The sequence below is a fragment of the Ursus americanus genome, chromosome 33, assembly GCF_024610735.1.
Source record: "Ursus americanus isolate L20-20 chromosome 33, mUrsAme1.1.p, whole genome shotgun sequence".
NCBI classification, from domain to species: domain Eukaryota; kingdom Metazoa; phylum Chordata; class Mammalia; order Carnivora; family Ursidae; genus Ursus; species Ursus americanus.
The window spans coordinates 14,291,395-14,314,351 of record NC_142159.1 but is presented as its reverse complement, the minus strand read 5'-3'; the positions used below and the strand labels follow the sequence as shown (position 1 = coordinate 14,314,351).

At 56.7% G+C, this 22,957-nt stretch overlaps 3 protein-coding genes across 5 annotated transcripts; all 3 read left to right on the top strand.

Moving 5' to 3' along the window:
- Nucleotides 1–968: 968 nt before the first annotated feature.
- C1QA (complement C1q A chain) lies at nucleotides 969–4,019 on the top strand. Of its 3 annotated transcripts, none has more exons than XM_045782582.2 (3): nucleotides 969–1,109; nucleotides 1,997–2,166; nucleotides 3,197–4,019. In XM_045782582.2, exons 2-3 carry the CDS (start codon nucleotides 2,004–2,006, stop codon nucleotides 3,769–3,771), a joined length of 738 nt encoding a protein of 245 aa, XP_045638538.1. In that variant the 5' UTR covers nucleotides 969–1,109; nucleotides 1,997–2,003; the 3' UTR covers nucleotides 3,772–4,019. The 3 variants fall into 3 exon arrangements, with proteins under 3 accessions (XP_045638538.1, XP_045638540.1, XP_045638541.1); XM_045782584.1 differs by having other exon boundaries at nucleotides 1,013–1,105; XM_045782585.1 differs by lacking the exon at nucleotides 969–1,109 and adding an exon at nucleotides 1,832–1,877.
- Nucleotides 4,020–7,408: 3,389 nt separating this feature from the next.
- C1QC (complement C1q C chain) lies at nucleotides 7,409–11,583 on the top strand. Its single transcript, XM_045782579.2, has 3 exons — nucleotides 7,409–7,508; nucleotides 7,809–8,002; nucleotides 10,737–11,583. The coding sequence occupies exons 2-3, from the start codon at nucleotides 7,822–7,824 to the stop codon at nucleotides 11,291–11,293; spliced, it is 738 nt and encodes a 245-aa protein (XP_045638535.1). The 5' UTR covers nucleotides 7,409–7,508; nucleotides 7,809–7,821; the 3' UTR covers nucleotides 11,294–11,583.
- A 4,040-nt stretch (nucleotides 11,584–15,623) lies between these two features.
- On the top strand, nucleotides 15,624–21,023 carry C1QB (complement C1q B chain). The gene is made up of 3 exons (XM_045782275.2): nucleotides 15,624–15,769; nucleotides 18,951–19,145; nucleotides 20,297–21,023. The coding sequence occupies exons 2-3, from the start codon at nucleotides 18,971–18,973 to the stop codon at nucleotides 20,869–20,871; spliced, it is 750 nt and encodes a 249-aa protein (XP_045638231.2). The 5' UTR covers nucleotides 15,624–15,769; nucleotides 18,951–18,970; the 3' UTR covers nucleotides 20,872–21,023.
- The last annotated feature ends 1,934 nt before the right edge of the window (nucleotides 21,024–22,957 follow it).

The following is a 22,957-nucleotide window of genomic DNA, read 5'->3' as shown; positions in this document are numbered from 1 at the left end:
GCTCAGCCCGTGAGATTCCAGCTCTCCTAACCTCCTGAATCCCCAGGAGCAAGGGAGGGGCTGGCAGAAGTTGCTCTGGGCCCCCACTCCTATCCAGAGAACCCCCATTTGTATCTGTTGGATACATATTGGGTGCCACACAAGATTGCAAATGAAAAAGGAGCCCAGAAGCTTGAAAACCCCGATCCTAGACAGTCTTCATCTGTCCATGTGAATAGCCTTCTGTTTTCCCCTCCTCCTCTTCCCTTTGGTGAAATACTCGGAGGGGGGTGGTGGATAGAAACATGGTCATGGGAAGAAGTGAGGTGGGCCGACAGGTAGTGAGCACCCGGTCTGCAAGTGTAAGTAAGGCTAGATGATCCAGCCAAAAGGTAATTCTCTAGATGGTAGCATTCATGGGCTTTTGTTGCTGTTTTTTAAATTTGATAAAAGCTAATTACAAGTGTTCATCACATACCAAGTGTTCTGTGCGTATATTACGTCATTGAAACTTTATAATAGATCGGGTGGGATCTGTTGTTCCCAATTTATGAATAAGAAAACCGAGGTCCCAGGAAGTTAAGTAACTTCCCAAGGGCAGCTAGGAAGTGTCAGGTCTAGAAAGCTGATTACTAAGCTTCTCATCACTACCGCACTGTCCTTTGTGTTTTTCTGTATTTTCCAAGCTTTTGACGATGAATACGTGTTGCTTTCATAATTGTGAAAAAGTCTTACAAGTTACTGACTTTAAAAAAAAAAAACAACTCCATTTGCCCTGATGTTCTGTGCTTCCCTGGTTCTCACACCCCAACCAGGAACCCCTCCATGGACTCGGGCCTTGCAAACTCCCGCCTTGCTCTCCCTGCCCCCACGCCAGCTTGCATGCGTGGTTGGAGGAGGGGGGGTACGTCCAGTGTCCCAGTCTTGCTGAGGTCTGCTCAAACGGTCTCTGGGAGGCCTCTGGCCCCTGGGGCAAGGCTGGGGGCAGGCCCAGGGAAGGAGAAGGGGAAGTAGGAAGGGATGTGAAACTTGGCCACAGCCAGGCAGGCACCAACCCTGCTGGGTGTCCCACAGCAGTCCCTGGGCAGAGGACAGGAGCACCCAGTTGAACTGACTGCCAGCTGAGGCAGGTGAGGCCAGGACCCGAGGGGGAGGGGGCTGTGAAGTTCAGGGAGCCAGGGGAGCTGGCCTAGGGGGCTGGACGAGGAAGGCAGGGGAAGGAGAACACTGCCCCTGGTTCTGTGCCAAGACAGAGTGGGGGGTGGCGGGGGGGGGGCTGATCCAGGACCCAGAATAAGTGAGTGGGAGACCTTCATTCCTTGGGTTTGGGAGATGGTGGGAGGTGGCGATATGGACCCATCTGCTCTAACCAGAGTTCCTGGGTTTCGGCTCCCCCAGAACACAAGAAGCTGGGGAAAGGCTGGGAGTATCAGAGCCAGCACGGGGGTCCTATAGAGGGTCCAGCGGGTGCTGAAAGGGGCCAAGTGGGTAGGGGAGTGAGCACACGTGTCGTGTCAGGGGGCTGTGAATTCCTGTGTGGACGCACAGCGCTGCCATCTGGGTGAGAGAGTGTTAATTACATAAGGAGTAGGCGCTCAATAAATATTTGTTCAGTGCAGTTGATCATCCGTAGCAGTGCGTGAACGTGTGTGTCCGGCTGAGCGAGAGGTGGAGTCTCTCTGGGTGTCAGTTTGTGCATCCTGGAGTGTGTAGTGGGTTTTGAGTTTGCTCACTGTGTGTGTGTGGATGTGGGATCAGAGGCTAGGTTTGTGCGTCTAAGTGTGTAACGCAGTGGGAGTGCTCCGTTGTGTGTGGGTATCTGTGCGAACTTCTGGTTCTTCGTACAGGTGTGGGGTCGCTGGAGCTGGGTGGAAGGCAGGCATCGAAGGCCCTTGAGGGTGTGTATGTGCTTCGGCGGTGGGGGGATGTGTCGATATCACTGTAGGTGTGGGATTCACGTGTACGAGATGGGTGTGTGTGAGTGTGTGAGGTCTATCCCTGCCCCATGTCTCCACAGTGGCATCATGGAGGCCCCGTGGGGCTGGCTGGTGGTCTGTGTGCTGGCCGTATCCCTGGCCTCTACGGTGACCCAGGATGTGTGCCGAGCACCGAATGGGAGGGCTGGGGCTGCAGGACCACCCGGCCGAGACGGACGGCCAGGCCTCAAGGGGGAGCAAGGGGAGCCAGGTAAGCCCCTCCCTCTAGACCCCAGCCCCTCATCCCTTGGTAGGGCCTGGCCCCCGCGGTGGAGGTTTGGGGTGGCACCAAGAGGCAGGAATCCACCTGGGCCCCCGCGTGAAGCCCCTACACTCTGCACTTGGTCCCAGGGGCTGAAGGGAACCTAGCCTTCTCCCTGGGCATGTCCACAGGGTGCCAGGCCTCTCTCTGTATCCCCTTCCCTGCCTGAGTCCTCTATCTCACGGACCACCACAAGCAACAAATGTGAAAGATCTTGGAGCAGCACACAGTCCAGGGTCATTGTTCAGTTACCAGAATGAATAAGGTCTTTAGACTCGGAAGACTCATCTTGCTGTGTGACCTCGAGCAAGTTACTGACCCTCTCTGAGCTTCGGTTCCCTCATCTGTAAAATGAAAAAATAATCCCACCTGGCACATGGAGAGGATCAATTCATGGCAACTATCCTTTTTGCTTCCTTCCAGTCCCCACACCCAGCTCTGTCCCTGCTTCCCCATTCCCAGCCCCTTCTGGCTTCAGAAACTCACATTCTAGAAAAAAGGTTGGGGGTGAAAGAGAAAGGAGGAGGACCTGCTCAGAGTGGAAAAGGAAAATCCCAGTCCCCTTGAGCCTCCCAGCCCATAAGCAGACCAGAAAGATCTGCGTAGACATTTGCAATAATTGGCATCCAGCCATCCTAAATGTAGTCCTGAAACTGAAGAAGTCAGGGGCAGTGGCCCAGCGGGGGGTGGAGGACACGGCCATGGGCAGGGCACAGCGGAGGAGCCAGTGTCCTGCTTCTGCTTGAACCTGACAGCTTCCCAAGTACCTATTCCCAGTTTTCTCCACTTTAGAGATAAGGAAGCTGAGGCTCAGAGGTTGAAACACTTGCCCAAGGTCACACAGCCAGCCAGAATCAAGGTCTTGAAGGCCCAGGCACTCCCCCGTCCTCTATCCCAGAGCAGTCAAGGGTCCCAGCCATCTCCCTGAGAACAGGTGGACACTGGACTCTCCCTCCAGATCTGGCCTTTCTCCCCACAGGGGCTCCTGGCATGCGGACGGGCATCCAAGGCCTTAAAGGCGACCAGGGGGACCCTGGGCCCCCTGGAAACCCTGGCAACATGGGCTTCCCTGGGCCCAGTGGTCCCCTTGGGCTCCCTGGCTTCCCAGGACCGAAAGGCATCAAGGGCAACCCAGGAAACATCAAGGACCAGCCACGGCCGGCCTTCTCAGCCATAAGGCGGAACCCACCAATGGGTGGCAACGTGGTCATCTTTGACACGGTCATCACCAACCAGGAAGGCCCGTACCAGAACCACACGGGCCGGTTCATCTGTGCGGTGCCCGGCTACTACTACTTCACTTTCCAGGTGGTGTCCAAGTGGGACATCTGCCTGTCCATCGTGTCATCTGGGAGGGGCTGGTTCCGGCGCTCCTTGGGCTTCTGTGATACCAACAGCAAGGGAATCTTCCAGGTGGTGTCTGGGGGCACGGTTCTCCAGCTACAGCAGGGGGACCAGGTCTGGATTGAAAGAGACCCCGTCAAGGGCCGCATTTACCAGGGTTCTGAGGCAGACAGCGTCTTCAGCGGCTTCCTCATCTTCCCGTCCATCTGAGCCTGGGAAGGACCCCCACCCCGCCGCTGGCCCCTGGCCTCACATGCTTCCTGCTGTGTGACTCTGGCCCACTCGCTCCACCTCTCTGGTTTCTGTGGTCTGCTCTGTATGGGGGTGCTGTTGCTTTAGCTGCCTGCAGAGAGAGGGCTGGCTCCTGGAGCCCCGAGCACTTGCTGCCCACTGCCCACTGTAAGAAGGTGGGTTTCTTAGGGTTCTTCCTGGAATAAACACCTGAGTCCGCGTGCTGAGCCTGAAGTTCGGTCGCTACGCTGGGCGCTGGGAGGGAGCATACGAATGACGATCGTTGAGTGCTTACAAGGCAGGCCCGTATTTTGTATTTTATAACATGTTTAGGAGGTCCTGGGAGCCTCATCGGCCTGGGTTCAAATCCTAGCGCCACCACTTACCAGTTGGCCAACCGTGTGCATATGATATAACTTCAGTGAACTCTGTTTCCTCATCTGTAAATAAGGACGAACAATGGAATCACAAGGGCACTTGCTTCAAAGGCTTGTTGGGAGGATTGAATGGCTTAATACGTGAGAATCGCAGAGCCGTGTCTCATTCATAGTAAGGGCTATGGAAGCGTGAGCTACTACTGTATTTTGTTTAATCTGTACAGCTGAGGGCTGAGGTGGGGCTCATGGCCCTATAATAAAGCAGGCTGGAGCATGGGGTGGTCATGGAGCCCAAGGTCAGTGTTGAAGAGGAAGAGTCAGGATTTAAACCCAGATCTTACCGGTACCCAAGCCTGTGTGTGTAACTGCGACCCTTTCCAGCCTCCACAGCCACATGCCCGACACACCTGCTTTCCAACCCTCGACCAGCAAAACAAGGGCAAGACTCAGAAGTGGGGGGCAGTTGGCCCAAGGGCAGCCTCCCTCCTCCCCAAAGCGAGGTTTTGGGAATCCAGCCCCCAGGCTTCCCCCCCGGGCAGACATGGAGGTGGGGGCTGCCTCCCTCCCGGGCTGGGCATCCGTCCCGGGCTGGGACTGAGAAGGTCTGGAGTGCTCGTGGTGCACATTCCCAGGGTCCCACTTAGCCTGTCCGGAGCTGCTCAGAGGCAAGAAGCCGCACCATGTCCTCTGAATGTGAAGACAGTAAGGAGCCGGGAGTTTGGTCCTGAGGATGTCTAATACCCTGTGCATTTCCCAAGGAAGCCGTTTGTGCCCCGTGCTGCACAGATACCACACCTGCACTCGTCTCCCATGAGATGCACGTGGACCCACATTCCCGGCCTGAGACCTGCCCACTCCCCACTGGCAGGGATCCCCTCCCGCAGCACACACCCCAGCCACTCCCCGAGACGCACCGTGCACAGCCCTGCCAGGCACACCAGCTGCACCTTCAAACCCACGGGCATCCTTGGGGTGTAGGTGCTGTTGTACCCAGGCACTCCCCGCCTCAGATACCCACATGCCCCCCGAACTGTCAGAAGTACACTCACACGCACACACACACCCCTCGAGACCTGTGTCCCAGACACACCCCTGCCATGCAGGTGTGAACGTCCTCCTCCCCCTCCAACGCGCATGCGCCATAGAAATGCCCAGTTCTCTCACCTGCTGACCCTCACACACGCTCCCGCTCCCGCTGGGCCACGCTCCCAGCCACAGGAACGGTCTTTCCCCCCTACTAACGAACACGCAAGCAGCCTGAGAGTCCTCACAAACCCGTACCTCCCCCCCAGGCCTCTGACAGACACCCAAGACCCTCGCCTGGGGCTACCCGGCCCTGCCAACTTCTGGGGGTGGGGAGGAAGAGGGCTACTCCTCTGCGGCCCCAGGGCAGTGCTGGACACCTCCAGTCCCTCTGCGTTCTTCGGGCCTCGGCTCTGCCCCAGCTCTCTGCCTCCCTGCGTAGAACACACACTCCCGTGGACCAGCAAAAGAAACAGATCTTCGAGCACCTGGACATTTCCTAGCCATTGATGCATTGAATCTCAGCAATCCCTCCTAACTGAGGCTCAGAGAAAGGAGACCCCTACCCAAGGTCACACTGCCAGAGAGTGGCAGGACCTAGATTTGAATCCGCTCTGCCAGACCCCAAAGTGGAGGAGAGCTCTTTTTGTTGCAATGGGACTCAAAGATGTCAGGAGTGCAGCCCCTGTAAGTGGTGGGAGAGACTAGGCTAGAGAAACGTGAGTGCAGGGAGTGTCCAGCTGCTCCTTCTGCTAAATTCCACCCATACGCACCCCCTCACCACCCTCCCCTGAGGCAAATCACTGGCAGGGCATGGAGAAGGGGAGCAGGCTCTGGCGGAGCCCGACTGGGCTGGGCAGCTGGGGCAGGGCGGGCTGAGCACGGGCCGAGGCTGCCACCTGCTGGACGACACAGACCCAGGCGCAGACAAGGTGAGAATGGAAGATGGGGGCTCCCCACCAATGCTGTGTCTACTGTTGCTGCTCTTCCCAGTCCTCCACCTGCTGGGGCTTCCAGGGCCAAGTTCATTCACATCCTTTCTGTCATCCCACACTCTGCAGTCCTGTGCCACAGGGTGGAGGGACAGATGGGGAGACCAAGGCCGTCGGGGTCACTTGGTGGGGCAGGAGCAGAGCTGTGAACTCCTGCTCCTTTCCGGCACCAGGCTGAGCACTGCCCATGCATCACGCACGGGGTCCTCCCACTGCCCTGCATGGGAGCTATTGGAACCCCCCCCCCCCCATTTATGGAGGAGGAACTGATGCTCAGGGAGGTCAAAGGCCTCACCCTGAGTGACACCGGTGGCAAGTGTGGGGTCAGGGTTGGAACCCTCAGCTGCTCGACAGCCCCTTGTCCTCAGAATGTCATAGGAGAAGAGGGAGAGAGGAGAGGACCCTCTCCCAGCTCTGCCAGCCTGGCCCCAACCAGCAGCCCTCCAGCAGCCACCACAGTCTCCAAGGCCAGAGGCAGGGTGCCGGAGATGGAGGCGAGGGAGGCAGGGGCCCCAGCAAAGGAAGAGGCATCCACATGCAAAGCCTGGACCTCCCCCACCACTCAGTATACAGATGGGAAGCCTGAAGCCTAGAGTGGTTCGCGGAGGGCCTCCGAGCGAGGGAGTGGCAGGGCCGGAAGGAGATCCGAGGCCACTGACTCCACAGCCAGTGTCTGTCCACCACAGCAGGCTGCCTGCTATAGAAGCTTGCCCATCCTGGGTGTCCACCTCCAAGTATAACAAACGAGAAGGGCAAATGGAAGTTTCTAGAAAAAGGCCTGCCACTTGACAAGTGTGCGTGAGGTTTGTTTCTGGGGGCAGCTAAGCAGAAGGGTCAGAGCAAGGCTTTGGACCCCAAGAAACCATTTACATGTGATTTTTGGTAAGGGCTTTCACCCCCCTGAGACTCAGTTTCCTCATCTCTAAAGGGGGTGTTATAACTTCCTCCTAGGGACATTGTAAAACAGCTGTCTCAGGCACAATAAATGCCACAACTGGACACACACACTCACACACAGTCCCTCCCGCAGATCCGGGGCAGTGGACATTTCCTCATTTCAGACACGCATGACCCTGGGGTGGGGAACACAGGGGCATTGCCGCGGTCAGCCAGGCTCAGTACCCAGAAGAAAGTACTGAGTCAGGAAAAATTATGGGAAAGGGGATGTGGGATTGGGGGCAGGATGAGCAGAGGGGAGGGGGCCGCCCAGCCTGCTCTGGGCCCTCCTCGCTGTGTCTACTCTGACACGGTGTCCTCCTGCCCGGGAGAAGGGAAGCAGATTTGAGGACATCTCTGTGAGCAGATCAGAGTCCTGCCACCCCAGGTGAGGCCAGGACCTCCGCCCAGGCGGGGGCAAATGGCAGTTTCCCCCGGCCGCCTCCCTGAAATATGGGGCCAATTTGATTCGTGAGAGGAACGAGGGTCCCCGTTGCTGCTGAGCTGAGGGCCTGGGCTCAAAGGAGAGGTCCCATCCTCTGTCCATCTTGCGGTCCCAGGCCCCAAGGGGCAAGGGGCCTGGGGAAGGGAGGTAGGCTCCTGAGGGCTGAGAAGCAAGAGAGTGAGCATAGAGTGAGGAAGGTGGGTGAGGGGCTGGGTGGGCCATCTCAGCTCTCTCCCCACCCAGATCCTTCCTCTGGATGGTCATGGGGTCCAGCTCCCGGCCCCACCTTGGACTAGACCTGCTGCTGCTCCTGCTGGCGCTGCCACTCGGGGGCCAGGCCAGCACAGGCTGCTACGGGATCCCCGGGATGCCGGGCCTACCAGGGGCCCCAGGGAAGGATGGATACGATGGACTGCCAGGGCCCAAGGGTGAGCCAGGTGAGTCTGCCGGCCTGCTGGGGCGGGGTCCCCTGAGGCCTGGGGGCAGCGGGCAAAGTGTCCATCTGGGGCTGAGCTGGGGGGAGAAGGACAGCAACTTGTTGGCAAGATGTACAGTCCTTCCTGTCGCACCTGCTCCCAGAGCAGAGTCCAGCTTTCCTGGCAGGTGCAGCCCATCTCTCCTCAGAGCCCAGGACTCCGTCCCCCCATTCCCTAATTTTGTGCCTCAGTTTCTCGTCTGACACCAGGGAGAGAAAAGGGGCACCTGTCCCAGGAGGTGGCAGGGAGGATCACAGGAGACGATCTTGTAGACCTCTGGCAAACTCTAAAGTGCTGTGCTCTTTGATTACAGCCCCTCCACCACCTGCCCTGCAGCACGGACCCCGGGGGGGTGGTGGAAAGGGGGGCCCACACAGTGAGTGTCCACAACGCACAGACGGCAGGGATTCAAATCCCAGCCCTACCGCTTCCCTGTGCGAAGTGCCTCAGTGTCCTCATCTGTCGAATGGGGAGATGGTGGTACCTTCTGCCCAGGGGTGCTGGGATGATTAAACATGTTGAAACGTAAAACAGCACCGCACACACGGTAAGGGCTCAGGGACGCGTAAACTATGCGTGTTATAGCTGTTGTCATCACTGTTTTTATGGGAGGTCTGTGCTTACCTCCCTCCCTAGGATCCTGAGTAGTTGGGGGCAGGGAGAAGTCAGGATCGCAGAATGATGGGCAAGCCCTAGCCTGAGCAAAGGGGGCTGAGGACACGAGGGGGCGCGGGTGCTGGGCAAGTGCTGGAGTCCGGGGGTGACTTCTCGGTCAGAAGGTGCATATGTGGGACGCACATGTCTGGAGCCCACGTGGGGGAGACTGGGGTGAGGTTGGACAGAGGTGATGGGGGGGCAGAAGAGGTGGGGGGGCAGGCTAGGGGCGAGGAATGTCCTTAGGAATTTCCCCAGTGTCGTCTTCCCTGCTGGCTATAGAATGGAATTTTGCCAGCATTCCAGAAGGAATTCTCTGATTCAGGGTGAGCCAAATGAGGCCCCTGGGTCTGCCATTTTTCCAGAACTTATACTGTGCAGCTGCCTCTGGCCATCTCGTGGCCCAGAGTGGCTGATGGCCACCAATTTTTATTGAGCTCCTGCTATATGCCAGGCATGGTTCCGAATGCTCAGCGTATGTGTACCTTATGGAGTAGATAAAATTGTTAACTCTGTTTTACAAGTGAGAAAAACGCAGCCAAATCTTTTTTTAAAAGTAAATGTCAAAGCTGCGGTTCAGAGAAACTGAGCAACTTACCCAAAGTCACACAGTGGAATCCTGTCCTACTCCAAAGGACACGCCTTTAGCCCCTACCCGCCACTGCTGCTCAGGTCCCCCCCACTGCATGTCCTCCCCCTCCCAATCAGTTGCTGGAAGATATCGGGAAAGGATGAGACATCGCCCTGCACCCCTTGCAGCTCTCAGCAGCAGCTCTCCGGGTTCCGTTCTGTTACGTCCTTTCCTCAGTTAGGCACGCAGAGGCTGGGGGAGGGGAGGTCACCTGCCCAGGTCACACAGCTTTCGCCTAGGTCTGTTGGGTCCTGAGCCCCCTCTCCTAACCCCAGGATCTAAAAGGCTCACAAAGCCATAATGGGAGAATCTGTCACAAACCGGTCGGCACAGACAGCCCACCGTAAGGAAGTCAGAGGAGGAAGTGGCCACGAGGGTTGGCAGGCTTGACCAGAGAGGGCTTCCGGGACGAGGAGACTAGAGCCAGGCCCTCAAAGATAAGTACAGTTTGGACAAGGGGAGAAAAATCTCACAGAGGCTCAGATAGTCAGGGCTGTCAAATAAAAGAATCACACGCTCTGACCGGACTCAGCCAGACTCGAGTTTCAGTCCCGACTCCTCCTCCTACTGGCTGCTTGGCCTCGAGCGGGTCTCTGGCCTTAGTTTCCTCCTCTGTACCACGAGAGAAGCTGAGCAAGCCCAGGTGTCATAAGAGGCTCCAGGGGGCTGAATGGGGCGGGGGAGTCGGAGACAGCAACCCCGTTAGTGGGGCCGTTTCTGTTTGGCTCCATCCGGTGGTTCCCGTGTGCTAAGCTGGCCCGGGGTGGTTCCGTCTCAGAAACAGATACAAGTTTTGTGGGGTTCTGAAGCTTATAAAATGTCGAGGATCCTCTTTTAAAAAATACTGCAGGGGCGCCTGGGTGGCACAGCGGTTGAGTGTCTGCCTTCGGCTCAGGGCATGATCCCGGCGTTCTGGGATCGAGCCCCACATCAGGCTCCTCCGCTATGAGCCTGCTTTTTCCTCTCCCACTCCTCCTGCTTGTGTTCCCTCTCTCACTGGCTGTCTCTCTCTCTGTCGAATAAATAAATAAAATCTTTTAAAAAAATAATGCAAAATTATGGGTACATTTGATTGCGGGGAGGGGGTGGTCACACAACCTGCGCGTGCTACGGAGTCGTGTTGGAATGAGCTCGACACCTCCTGGGGCTGCCTAGTCCTCCCCTCTCCATCACAAATATGGAAACTGAGGCCGACAGACAGGGCACCGCCTTAGCCACGGTCCGAGGCCGTCACGGGAAGGCAGGGCTCCAACCAGGGCCTCCCTCCCCTCTGACTCCCTGCCCCTGCCCCCAGGTGATAATCCTTCTGGGGAAGGAGGTTCCAGAGGCTAAACTCCGGTGTTATGTCCTTTGGAGGACACCCCCAGGGTCCTTGCCCCATCACTTCTCTCCCACCTGCTCTCTCCCCAGGAATCCCAGCTATCCCTGGAACACGAGGACCCAAGGGTCAGAAGGGAGAACCCGGCACTCCTGGCTTTCCTGGGAAAAATGGCCCCATGGGAACCCCTGGAATTCCAGGGCTTCCCGGCCTCAAAGGACCCCCGGGGGAGCCAGGCGAGGAGGGCAGATACAAGCAGAAGCACCAGTCTGTGTTCACAGTCACACGGCAGACGGCCGAGTACCCCAGGCCCAACAGCCTGGTCAAGTTCAACACGGTCATCACCAACCCGCAGGGGGATTATGACACGAGCACCGGCAAGTTCACCTGCAAAGTCCCGGGGCTTTACTACTTTGTGTACCACGCGTCGCAGACAGCCAACCTGTGCGTGCACCTGTACCGAAGCGGCAACAAGGTGACCACCTTCTGCGACCACATGTCCAACAGCAAGCAGGTCAGCTCGGGCGGCGTGCTGCTGCGGCTGCAGGTGGGTGAGCAGGTGTGGCTGGCGGTCAATGACTACCACGGCATGGTGGGCACCGAAGGCTCCGACAGCGTCTTCTCTGGCTTCCTGCTCTTTCCTGACTAGGGCGGTCAGGCCTGCTCCAGCCCCAGAGCCGCCCCGCCTCCCTCAGCTTCCCGGCAAGAACCGCTACGCTCCGGCCGTTCTCCCCACCTGATGGACTCTTCCTCCAGGAAGCCCACCCTGACCCCCGGCCCCACGTTCTCTCCCTCCTCTGAGCTCCTTCAGGAGTCACTGCTTTGAGACTTAACCAACACCTTCTAATACTGTCAATGGTTTTTTTTTTTTTTTCCACCCAAGTCTTGGGAAAGGCAAGGAGATATATAAATAAATAAATAAATAAATAAATTGATAAATGCGTGGCTCAGGCTTCTCACTGCCAAGTTCGCGAAGAAGCCTCTCCATCCTCAGCTTTGCACCTGCCGCAGCCATCTGCAGGCTCTAGATTTAGACAGAGCATCTAGTTCGTGCTTAGTAAAGGTTGGCGCCAATGTTGAGACACTCAGCGTCCTGTGGCCATTTGGGAGAGTGTGATTGAAGGCCCCAAGTGGTCCCCAGTGGGCCATCTGCTGTCACTTGTTTGGGTGAGAGGTGCTACTGTCAGTACAGTTATCCGCGCTCACAGGTAATAGGAGTGTTTGAATTCCCAGACCGATGGTGACCTACGTTAAATTGTGGTTGCACCCGTCACAGGAAGGGTTTGGGCTCAGGTAAGTCCCATGTTGACCAAGAACAGATGTGTGATGAATTTGTGCTGAATTAATGAGTTAGTTGGGGCAAATGAATGAATGAATAGTGGGTAAATGAGTGACTAAAAGCAGAGTAAAAGAATGAGTGAGATGGGCATGAGCCTGTAAGAGAGAGAATCTGTCCCCCCAGTCGTCTGATTCACCCCAAATAACTGACAAACTCTGGGAGCCTCCAGGAGCTCAACGAAAACCACTTCCGCCCCCAGGCCTGCAGACTTCCACGGCAAGGCTTTTGACGGTTGGGCCCAGCTGGTATGATCTTGGTTGGAGGACCAGGAAGCCCGACACTAGCCATAGCACTTGCACTGTGGTGACCATGAGAAGGATTGACAGTTCAAGTTCTAAAGAGATGAAAGGTTATAACTTTCCTGGGCAGACTGCCGGTCTGGCCTCGGAGCCCACGGAGACCCAAGGAGAACCCACCCTGGCCTGGCTGGGATCTCAGCTTGCTTCCACAAGGCCCCACGGAGCTCACAGAGGCACTGACCCACCAGGCGGGCTGTCAGAGCAGTGGCTGCAACCCACGACCACCTCCACCCACTTTGGCTCCTTTGTTCGTAAAAAGAGCCAGTCCACACCCTCCTGCCTTTGCCATGTTGTTTCTTCGTCCTGTAGAGACCCCACCCCGCTCACACTAGTCCTCTATCCACCTGGGTAATACACACTCAACTGTCAGGGTTCAACACAAAGATCACCTCCTCCACGAAGCCTTCCCTGATTCTCCCACAGTGCCCTCCAGAGCCTTGGATCACAAACTAGTGACTTTTTAGAACCTAGGTTCCTTAATCTGGAGGTACAACAAAACCATGTGTGTACACACACACACACACACACACACACACACAGTGGGAACAGAGGCAAGAACCTAGGAGCCCCGGCTGGGTCATGGGGTGCCTCTGGCAGAGACAGGGCTAGGTCACAGGGCCACTCCCCGCATGGCTCTCCTCCATCAGCCACTTAGCAGTCCACCCAGCAGTGCCCCAAGTGATACATCTTTCTTCTCATTTCTCTTTTGTTTAAAAAATCAATACACCGTTTATGGAGGCCACAGGGTCAGATCAGAAACCTGTACTTTGGAAGCGACAATTTTTGTGCCATTTTTATTTTCCATAATTGTTTCCTTGTTGTTCTCGCTTTGTCAGGAGAGACAGGCCTTTGAAAATGCCAACTTGTCTGCTGGGCTGAGGTGAACCCGGCGAGGGCTTCGAAGGGGGGCAGGCAAGGAGGAGTGGGGGTGGGACAGGAGTGGGGCTAGGACACCCCGAGGGGCGGCTTGAGTCTGCTTGAGATTGTCTCTCTCCCTCTCCTGCAGCCCCTCCCCCCTCAAATAAAATAAATAAAATATTTTTTTAAATGAATAAGACACCCTGAGCCTCAAGGAATCCCTCTTGGGTCACAGGATCTTGAGTAATTGCACATTTCTTCCCCCACCCTTGCTAGGGGTCATCCCCTCTGTGTCAGGGATGCAAGACAGAGATTTTTACAGGTACAGACACTAGCTGACTCCTACTCAGGGGCCGAGGCTCCGAGACCCTTCCACTCCTGGTTCCTGATCCAGGCATGGCTCCCATGCACCCAGGCTCCAAGAATTCAGTCCTCTCTTCATACATATAACACTGTCCCCAGGCTCACATGGGGGACCCACAGAAGGCTGGGCCCTGGACATGCCTGGTTACCTCACTGGCCCCCCATAACCCATGCCTTCCATTCATATATGGGGAAACTGAGGCCAGTAAATATGCCTGAGGCCACATAACTAGACCAAGGCAAAGCTGGGATTCAGACTTGGGAGAGGCTGATTCCTAAGCCCGTGCCGGTCCTCCCCTCCCTGCTGCCTCCTGCTCTTAGTCTCGAGCTGTCTCCTTGAACGCCAAGTTCAAGCTTACCTTTTCTCTTTGCCATCAGCCACCAAACAATTAGAAGCCCAGGCCCAGGGGGCCCTTGGGACCCTCAGAAGAACCCTGGCCCTGCCACCTATGAATTTACAATTTTATAGGTACAGAGACCAAGTGGTACAGAGCTCCACCCTCCTCCCTGCTCAGAATCCACTCCCTTCCCCTCCTCATCCAGGCCGAGTCCCCTCGGGTCTACGTTGGCTGAGCCCAGAGACCCTTTGGTTTTACCAAACTAGTCTCTTCTTTCCCTAATCGCCACTGCAGGTAACCCTTAATTTCCATCAATCAACATCCACAAGTCCGAAGGTGTTCTATCTGCAAGCACAGCTGTCAAGTGGGGCCCTCCTGACCTGTGGCAGCAGCTGGCACTGGCTGGGTACCCGTCCCTGCGAGGGGCATGCATCACATTGCCCTAGACGCACCCCCAGCCAGCAGGCCGACACCCCGGTGCCAGCGACGTCTGGCTCTGAGTCCTGCAGCTGCCGCTTGTATGAGGTATGGGCTCCAGCAGTCCCCTCTTTTTTCTTTTCTTTTTTTCAAGATTTATTTATGTTAGAGAGCGAGAGCACACGCACGTGCAGAGGGGCAGAGGGAGAGAGAAGGCGAGAAGGGGACTCCCCGCTGAGCAGAGCCCGGCGTAGGGCTCGACCCCACCACCTAGGGGATCACAACCTGAGCCGAAACTGAAGAGTCCGACGTTCAACCAGCTGAGCCACCCAGGCACCCCTGGTCCTTTTTCTCTGACATTTATCACAGCCGCCATGAGACCACTGTGCCACTCAATGTTTAACGCCATCTCCCCCAGTAGAAGGAACTCTCCGTGGGGACAGGAGCCATGGCTGATCCGCTCGTGACTCTGTCTCCAGCACCTGGCACAGAGACGTTCGTGATAAACATTTGCTCAGTGATGACTTTCTCCCCTCTCGGCCTCAGTTTTCCCATATCTAAGGTGAGAGGAATGAGCCGGGTGACCTCCAAGCCCCTCTCCAGCCCTGACCTGGTGTGATTCCAGGAGCAACAAGCAATAAGCCCCTGCCTATGCCCATCGCTGTCATCAGCTCCGAGCCCTGCTGTAAGCAGAGGAAGGGCTATCAATAAATAATGACTGCATTTAAAATTCATTATTAGATAATTTTCTGAGAACAGGGCAAGAGCGGAAGTATAGAATGAGAAGAAGGCGGAGAGAAGATGAGCCCAGAAAAGGGAAGCCTGAGACATGGTGTGATATTAACAATTAACACGTGCCCTTTACTTTCTAGTTTACCCACCACTTTCTCCTCCACGATCGCAAATGAGGCCCCAGTGCCCTGTGCTGTCTACAGAGCAGGTGTAATTATAGTCTCATCATCCAGCAGAGGAAATTGGGGCTCCCTTGGGTCCTCTTGGCAGAGAACATGGAGGCCCCCATTTGAGACCTCAGGAATCAAACTCTCTGATGAGTGGCAGAGCCAGAATATGAATCACGATTTCTGACTCCAAATCCAGTGCTCAGGCACCAGGCCAGCCATGTTCTCATTCCAGTGAGGAACACCCAGGCCTACTGTAGGGGGTCACAAGGCCGGCGGCCCTGGCACGCAAACCACCAGTTGTGGACATTCTCCCAGCACCGCCTGTTCCCCCAACAGCTGCTGAGCTGGCGAAACCAAACTGGCCACCTACCCTCCCCATTTACAGTAAACCCCTGCGAGATCGCAGAAATGGGACCTGAAACTGCCTGGATGGGCTAAAAGTGGGGGGGGGGGGACGTCCTGCTGGGCCCGCGGGAGGGGGCCGTCAGGGGAAGGCCCTCCCTGTCTCTGGGGAATGGAACTTCCGCTTTGGCCTGAGAGCAGCAGGCGTCTGGCTCCTGGTCCCACTGCTGCCCAGTCCAGCGGCCTCCCCGGACAGCAGGTTCCCAGGTGAGGATGGGGCTCGGCGCCTGGGGGGACGGGCCAGCAGGACCCATGTGGCAGAGGGTGACAATTTCCAAAGGGGAGCCCTTGCATCCCCTGCCTCAGAGCCCCCGGGGGTGATTAACCGTGTGGATCCCCAGGCCCGATCCCAGACCTGGGGAATCAGACCCCCTGGGCTGCACTTGGGAGCCTGCCTGGGAGTCTCTCCGGGGCCCCAAGTGCTGGGAGGCAGCCTCACATGGGGAGCCACTAACATAGGGACTTTGGAGTCCCGGCAACTGAAGCTGAGTCCTGCTTCTGTCTCTTAGATGCTGGCGACCTAGGGCGAGGCCTATCACCTCTCTCAGTTTGGACCCTCTCTGGGAATAATAGAACCTTCTAGGGGTACTGGGAACCCCACAGGAGGTCAAGATCACCCAGTGCTTAGCAAACAACATGGTTCAAGATATGTCAGAGGCAGAGGTGAAATTAGAACCCAGGCCTCCTTCTACCCAGCCCAGCTTTTTCCAACACCTGCCTTCTCTCATTTCCTCTCTGTCTGCTGAGAAAACTCAGCTCGACTCTTTCAAGGAACGAATTTGACTTGTCGGTGGAGTTGCGATTAGCTATTAGTTAGCACTGAGTGAACTGAATCATATTGGTAAAGAGGGGGTGGGATCAGATGCCCCACGGGAGACCTCATTCCTCTTAGACTCCGTCTCATTTAATCCTCTGGCAGCCCTGGCAGGTAGCAGTTAGCTTTGCTAAAGAGGCTCAGAGAGGTTAAGGCACTCGCCTGAGGCCACACAGCGAGGTGCCGGCGGAGGGGGAGTTCCAAGTCCAGTTGGCCTGATTCCAAGTGGTGGGGGGGTGTGGGAAGGGACTGTCGGGGGCTGGAAGGAGATGGGAGGGCTGGTGACACGGGAAAGAGGTGAGGAGCAAGGTTGGCGGTGGTGACAGGCGCGGGGGCAGGGATCAGACCAGATGAGTCCTAGGTCCCTGCCCACATCTGAGACTCAGTGGCCCCTGAGATGAGCCAGACCCCGGATCTTCCCACTTCCCCTAGGAAGCCTGAGTCTCACTGTGGGTCTGGGTCTGGACCCACTGCCCTCATCCCCTCACCCCCAGGTTGGAGCTCTCCCCCCCCCCCCCCGAGCTGCATTCACCTGAGAACTCCTCTCCGCAAGCCCCATCTCCCAAAGGGGCTAGATCCTATTTTATACTTTTCCAGACATCCTCCATCATATCCCGGACCTTGGGGATTCTTGGATGACGGGGATAATACAGAAACAGCTAATATTCCTTTAGCATTTCCGCCATGCCAGACCCTACCTCATCCGTCCTCCCACCGACCCTACATGGCAGAGATTAGTATTATCCCCACTTCGTGGGAGGGGAAAGGTGCCAGAGAGAAGTGATTTGCCTGAGGCCCTCTCCTGGAAGTGGCGGCGGCCGGATTCGGACCCTGGCAGGGTTGCTATCCTTCTGACACCAGGGGCCTCTCACCACGGCCTCTGACACATAGTCTCTGGGCAGCCACAGCGGCAGGAGCAGTAAGGATAGACGCCTCCTGCCCCGACACCGGCCCATCCCCAGAGCGGCTCAAAATGCCCCCGCACATTAGCCACCGTCAGTCTGTCTGGCTCCAAGGCCCATGTTTGAACCACCAGACCCAGCAGCCTCTTCACGGAACACCCTGTGAGGTTTAAGGTCCAGTGGACGTGGGTTGGAATCCCAGCCACAAGGCGGCCGTGTGACCTTGATGGGGGTCCCACCCTCTCTAATACCCCGTTGCCCCATCTGGAGAAGGAGAAAGCCAGGTGCTTTCCTGGGGGGTTGTGGTAAGGACCCCATGAGATGAGATCGCGGCTCGTAAAGTGTTTGGCCCAGAGCCTGGCTCAGTGCCCGATGCACGGGTTGTCGAAGTTGTCAGATCCGCTGTTTCGTAAAACTTCCAGGAAGAGTAGGAACTGATACTTACGCAAAGATAAAGGTTTTAGGTTAAATATATATTATGTGAATGTCACCTTAATTTCTTGTAAGGATTTATTTATTTTATTTTAGAGAGAGAGAGCGAGCACGAGTGGGAGGGGCAGAGGGAGAGGGGGAGAGAATCCCAAGCAGACGCCGCACTGAGCGCAGAGCCCGACGTGGGGCTCGACCCCATGACCCCAAGATCGCAACCTGAGCCGAAACCAAGAGTCAGGTGCCTAACCGACGGTGCCACCCAGGTGCCCCTGTCACCTCAATTTTTTAAAACAATGTCGGATTCGATGCGTTTTAAGGTTCCTTCTGTCTTGAGAATTAATGCTATGGGGTGCTGGCTGTGCTGATTGGCTCAAGACAGCTCAGTTCTTCCTGGTTCTCTGGGATTCAGAAGGGGCCAGTGCTTCCCTCTGACCCGGGCCTGTGGAGGGACCTGAGAATATTGCATTGGCTGAGATGGCCTGGTGCGTGGGCAGGGATACTGGCTTCAGAGCCAGACAGGCCTGGGTTTGAGTCCTGGCTACGGTCCTTCTTGTATGACCCTGTGCGAGTGTCTGGGCCTCCCTGAGCTTCAGTGTCCTCTTCCGTATAAAAATAATAGCTTCGTCCAGGCAGGGCTGCCCTGAGGATATGAGGTGGCCCGCTGTGGAAACAGCACAGGCATCCTGAACTCCGAAGCTCTAATGAGTGAGAACGCTTGCATGCAGACCGGAAGCCCGTGAACCGCAGCCTCGACCTCCCATCCCTCTGACCCCTACTCCCCTCCAGCCACACTGGCCTCCCTGCGGGTCCTTGATACTCCCGGTGCTGTCCTACCCCTGGGCCTTTGTCCCCACTTCCTTTCCTCCCGGAACATTCTTGCTCCAGCCGTTTCTGAGCCTCCAGGTCAGAACCCCCCTTTCCAGAAAGCCACCCACCTGCCCCTCAACCCCAGTTGCTCTCCCTCTCCCTCCAAGCCCCCGCGTTTCCTACCAAGCGCTCTGCACAGTCTCTCGCTACTTCCATTTACTTGTATGTTGACCTGTTTATCGTCCGCCTTCCCCTAAGACGGTCAGCTCCGTGAAAGCAGGAGCCATATCTGTGTTACCCCGGCACCCGGTGCGGGGTCTGCTCTGGTGCAAAGGACACACTCAGTGAATACATGAAGGGGTGAATGAATGATTGCACACGTGCTAGGAGTCTCCATGGTAGTAACCCACTCCACTTTCTCGTCCCCCCGCAGGAGTAGCTGAGACGGCGGTGATGAAGACCCCGCGGGGCGGCGTTCTGGCGCTGCTGCTGCTCCTGGGTCTGCTGGATGTCTCCCGGGCCCAAGACAGCTGTACCGGACACCCGGGCATCCCTGGCATTCCGGGCATCCCCGGCGCACCGGGCTCTAACGGCAAACCTGGGACCCCGGGGACAAAGGGAGAGAAAGGTACTGCAGGTTTTGGGGGTACCCTTGTGTCATTGAGCAAGGCCCCGTCTCCTGCCTCCCGGTCACAGCTGCTCACCCGAGAGACGGCAAAAGCGCTTGCACATCCATCCGTTGCCAAGCCCATCCTCCACAATGACTTTGCGAACAGGGGATTCCGATTCCCATTTTACAGCCTGGAAAACTGATGTCCGGAAAGGCTACTGATTTGCCCAAGGGAGCCGGGTCTATGTTGAGGCTGAGAGCAGACCGTGGCTCTCTCACCCCGTGGCTCTCTCTTCAGGCAGAGAGAAAGCACTGTGGCAGACGGGCAGCCCCGGGCTGCCTCCTGGGGGGTGGCTTCCCCTCTCTGAAATGCGGGATCTTCACCTATAAAACGAGGGCAGATTCTTTGCGGGGTTGTCACAGGGTTCAAATAAGACTTCCCACCAAGACACCCCGCCCCTGTAAAATGTACTTCATTTAACCCAAACCAACCACTGTCCTCACGTAATCGCAAGTAACCCTCACAATCCCGCAAAATATCCTCGTGCCCATTTTACAGAGCAGGAAGCTGAGCCCCAAAGACTGTGACTCCGTCAAGGCAACAGGACTGATAATGGCAGGTGTGGCAGGACATCTGTCGGTCCCCTGGGCCCAAGGTCTCAGCCACCATACTCTACCACTTTCCTGGAAAAGAGGTTTTCTCTCGCGCTGTCCCAGACTGAGGGGTAGCAGCCGCTTGGGTGGCCGTGACAAGGTTTCTAAGGTCCACTTCCAGGCTCCGGTGAAAGGAACGTCGGGATTGATTAAAGATGCCTGCCGTGGGGGCGGGAGTGGGGAGGGACAGCATGCGGGCCAGGAAATCATTACCCAGCTCCAGGCCGGAGTAAGAGAGCCTGCATGAGTAGGCGAGGAGCGCAGGCCCAGCACCTTCCCGGAGCAGACACCGCTGTCCGCGCCTCGGGCATCAGGTCCCGTTGCTGTCAGGAAAGTGGGGCTGAGAGGAGAGCCCCCCTTCTCCTCTCTTCCGCACACGGGAACCTGAGGCCCAGAAAGCAGCAGGGACACGTCGGAGGTTACAGGGCCAGGCCCCCAGCCTCCCAGCCCAGGGCTCCTCCCTTTGGTTCTCAGTGATCTCCAGCCCATCATGTCTCTTGTCTCTCCTTTTCCAGGGCTGCCAGGGCTGGCTGGAGACCATGGCGAGTTTGGGGAGAAGGGAGATCCAGGGATTCCTGGGAAACCAGGCAAAGTAGGCCCCAAGGGCCCTATTGGCCCCAAAGGTTCCCCAGGGCCCCCCGGAGCCCGTGGCCCCAAGGGTGAATCAGGGGACTATAGGGCCACACAGAAAATCGCCTTCTCCGCCACGAGGACCATCAACAGTGTCCTGCGGCGGGACCAGACCATCCGCTTCGACCACGTGATCACCAACGAGAACCGCAACTACGAACCTCGAAGTGGCAAGTTCACCTGCAGCGTGCCCGGCATTTACTACTTCACCTACCACGCCAGCTCGCGAGGAAACCTGTGCGTGAACCTCGTGCGGGGCCGGGAGCGCATGGAGAAGGTGGTCACCTTCTGCGATTACGTCCAGAGCACCTTCCAGGTCACCACGGGCGGCGTGGTCCTCAAGCTGAACGAGGGGGAGAACGTCTTCCTGCAGGCCACAGACAAGAACTCCCTGCTGGGCATGGAAGGTGCCAATAGCATCTTCTCTGGGTTCCTGCTCTTCCCAGACGCAGAGGCATAAGCTGTGGGGCTAGCTCACTCCCTCCCCATCCCCTCCCCCACCAGCAAGGCTCCCTTTTACTCCCAACGCCACCCTCACCAGGCCAAAACTCACAGTAGGGCTCCATGGATGTTGCTGAATGAATGAGAAAATAAATTTTCAAGGCCAAAGGACAGGGGTCTAGTTCAACTCTGTGTCCCAACACCTGGCACACCGTAGGTGCTCAGAAATGCTGCTTGAACACTGGGTGAATGAATGAATGAATGAATGCATGACCTCTGAAAACAGAAACTCTGATTGGAGGTGACTAGAGAGCCCGACTCTGTGCCCAGCTCTGTGACAGCCCCACAGTGGGAGATGGGGAGGGAACACCATCTATCGAGTACCTATTATGCTCCAAGCACGGGCTAAACCCTTTCGTTCTCTCACTAAGCCTCACACTCATCCTGGGAGATAAGTTGCTTCGTGCCCAGTTTACAGAACACGAAAGCAGAACTGGGTTGGCTCAATGAGGACTTGAGACCTCTTTCAAGGCCACATATTGGGGCCAACCACAACAGGGGTTTTCTTTTCTTTTCTTTTTAAAGATTTATTTATTTATTTGAGAGAGAGAGAGAGAGAGAGAGAGAGAGCTCATGAGAACAAGGGGAGGGGCAGTGGCAGAGAGAGACAGAATCTCGCACAGACTCCACACTGAGTGTGGAGGCTGACGCAGGGCTCGATCCCACGACCCTGAGATCTTGAACTGAGTTGAAATCATTAGCCGGAGGCTTCATCGACTGAGCCATCCAGGCGCCCCACTTACAGAGATTTTCTGCTTATAACGTCACATACCCCCACCCAAGGGATCAAGGGGTCCTCCTGCAACATCTTAACTGACTGAGAAACTAAGACGCCTTCCCTCTTGATTCTCCCCACACGCCCCCCACCCAAACTCTTTCCAGCCTGGCACAAGCTCGGCCATCCAGTTGGGACAAACGTCACTTCCCTGCTTGATAACCTTCAGTGGTCCCTCACTGCCAAATGGGTATCGTCCCAGCCCATGAGCCTGGCCTTCAGGGCTCTCCACAGGCTGACCTTCCAGTCTCATCCCCTCTACTCCTGGACAAAGACTCCACTCGGGACCACCAGGCCCTCTATCTTTCAGGCAAGCCCCGTGCTGTCCCCCCGGGGTGCCCTTATGCCCATAGTTCCCCTCTGTTCCTCCTGTCTTACTGTCCAGCACAGCCCCACTCAAGCTGCATCACCTGCCTGCAGCTGGGCCGTCCCTGCGCTCATTCTTCTAGCTCCTCTGAGCTCCCTCGCCCGCTCCTCACGTGTGCAGGCCTGAGCACACACAGCCTGCCCCTGGCTTTTCACTCATGCCCAGCCCATCTGCCCAGCTTGGCCTTGGTGAGCTCCTTGCCCTGCCCACCTCTGAGCCCCACAGAGCCCAGTGTGCACAGCAGCCAGTCCATAAAGACACATGCCTGAGTGGCCAAGGACGCAGGCATAGGACCCTCCGGAGTCCCAGCCCCTGTACCTGCTGGCTGTAGCCCCTCCTACTAGCCCTAGTCCACCAAGCCTGTGGACCAATCCTGGCCTGGGGTAGGAGGAATTTAAGGCACTCCAGCCTATCACAGAGGGTCATGGCAATCAGACTGTTTGGAAGCTGGCCTGTTTCTCAGGCCTCCATTCACCAGGCATAGCTTCCTCTCTCCTGGGCCTCAGGCCTGGCCTTTGACTTGCCCCAACCTCAGACTCCCCAACAGGGACCAGGAGCCTTTTCTCCAGGGGCTGGGCCTTCTTTTTGCTGTTCAACCCGTTCAGTCCACAGCGTCTGCTTGGCCTTTGGCTCTAACGGTAGTAGTTGTAATAGCCACAGCACAGTTGAGTTACCGTGGCCCTACTGCTCAGTGCACGTTAGCTCCACTTCTACCGCAAACCCTCGCAGGTGCAAAGTGCTATTCCCGTTTCACAGATGAGAATCGGAGGCTCAGAGAGAGCAAGTAATTTGCCCAGGGTCACACAGCGGCAGGTAGGCAGCTAGGTTTGGAGCCTGCTTCCGTTTGTCTCAAAGCTCTGGCTAAACCTGTGAATCCTCCTTCACAGCCCCCCAGGCTTTCAC

Coding starts and splice junctions, on each gene's coding strand:
- C1QA (XM_045782582.2), top strand. CDS start 2,004: ATGGAGGCCCCGTGGGGCTGGCTGGTGGTCTGTGTGCTGGCCGTATCC. Junction 2,167..3,196: donor GGGGGAGCAAGGGGAGCCAG/GTAAGCCCCTCC, acceptor TTCTCCCCACAG/GGGCTCCTGGCATGCGGACG.
- C1QC (XM_045782579.2), top strand. CDS start 7,822: ATGGTCATGGGGTCCAGCTCCCGGCCCCACCTTGGACTAGACCTGCTG. Junction 8,003..10,736: donor AGGGCCCAAGGGTGAGCCAG/GTGAGTCTGCCG, acceptor CTCTCTCCCCAG/GAATCCCAGCTATCCCTGGA.
- C1QB (XM_045782275.2), top strand. CDS start 18,971: ATGAAGACCCCGCGGGGCGGCGTTCTGGCGCTGCTGCTGCTCCTGGGT. Junction 19,146..20,296: donor GGGGACAAAGGGAGAGAAAG/GTACTGCAGGTT, acceptor CTCCTTTTCCAG/GGCTGCCAGGGCTGGCTGGA.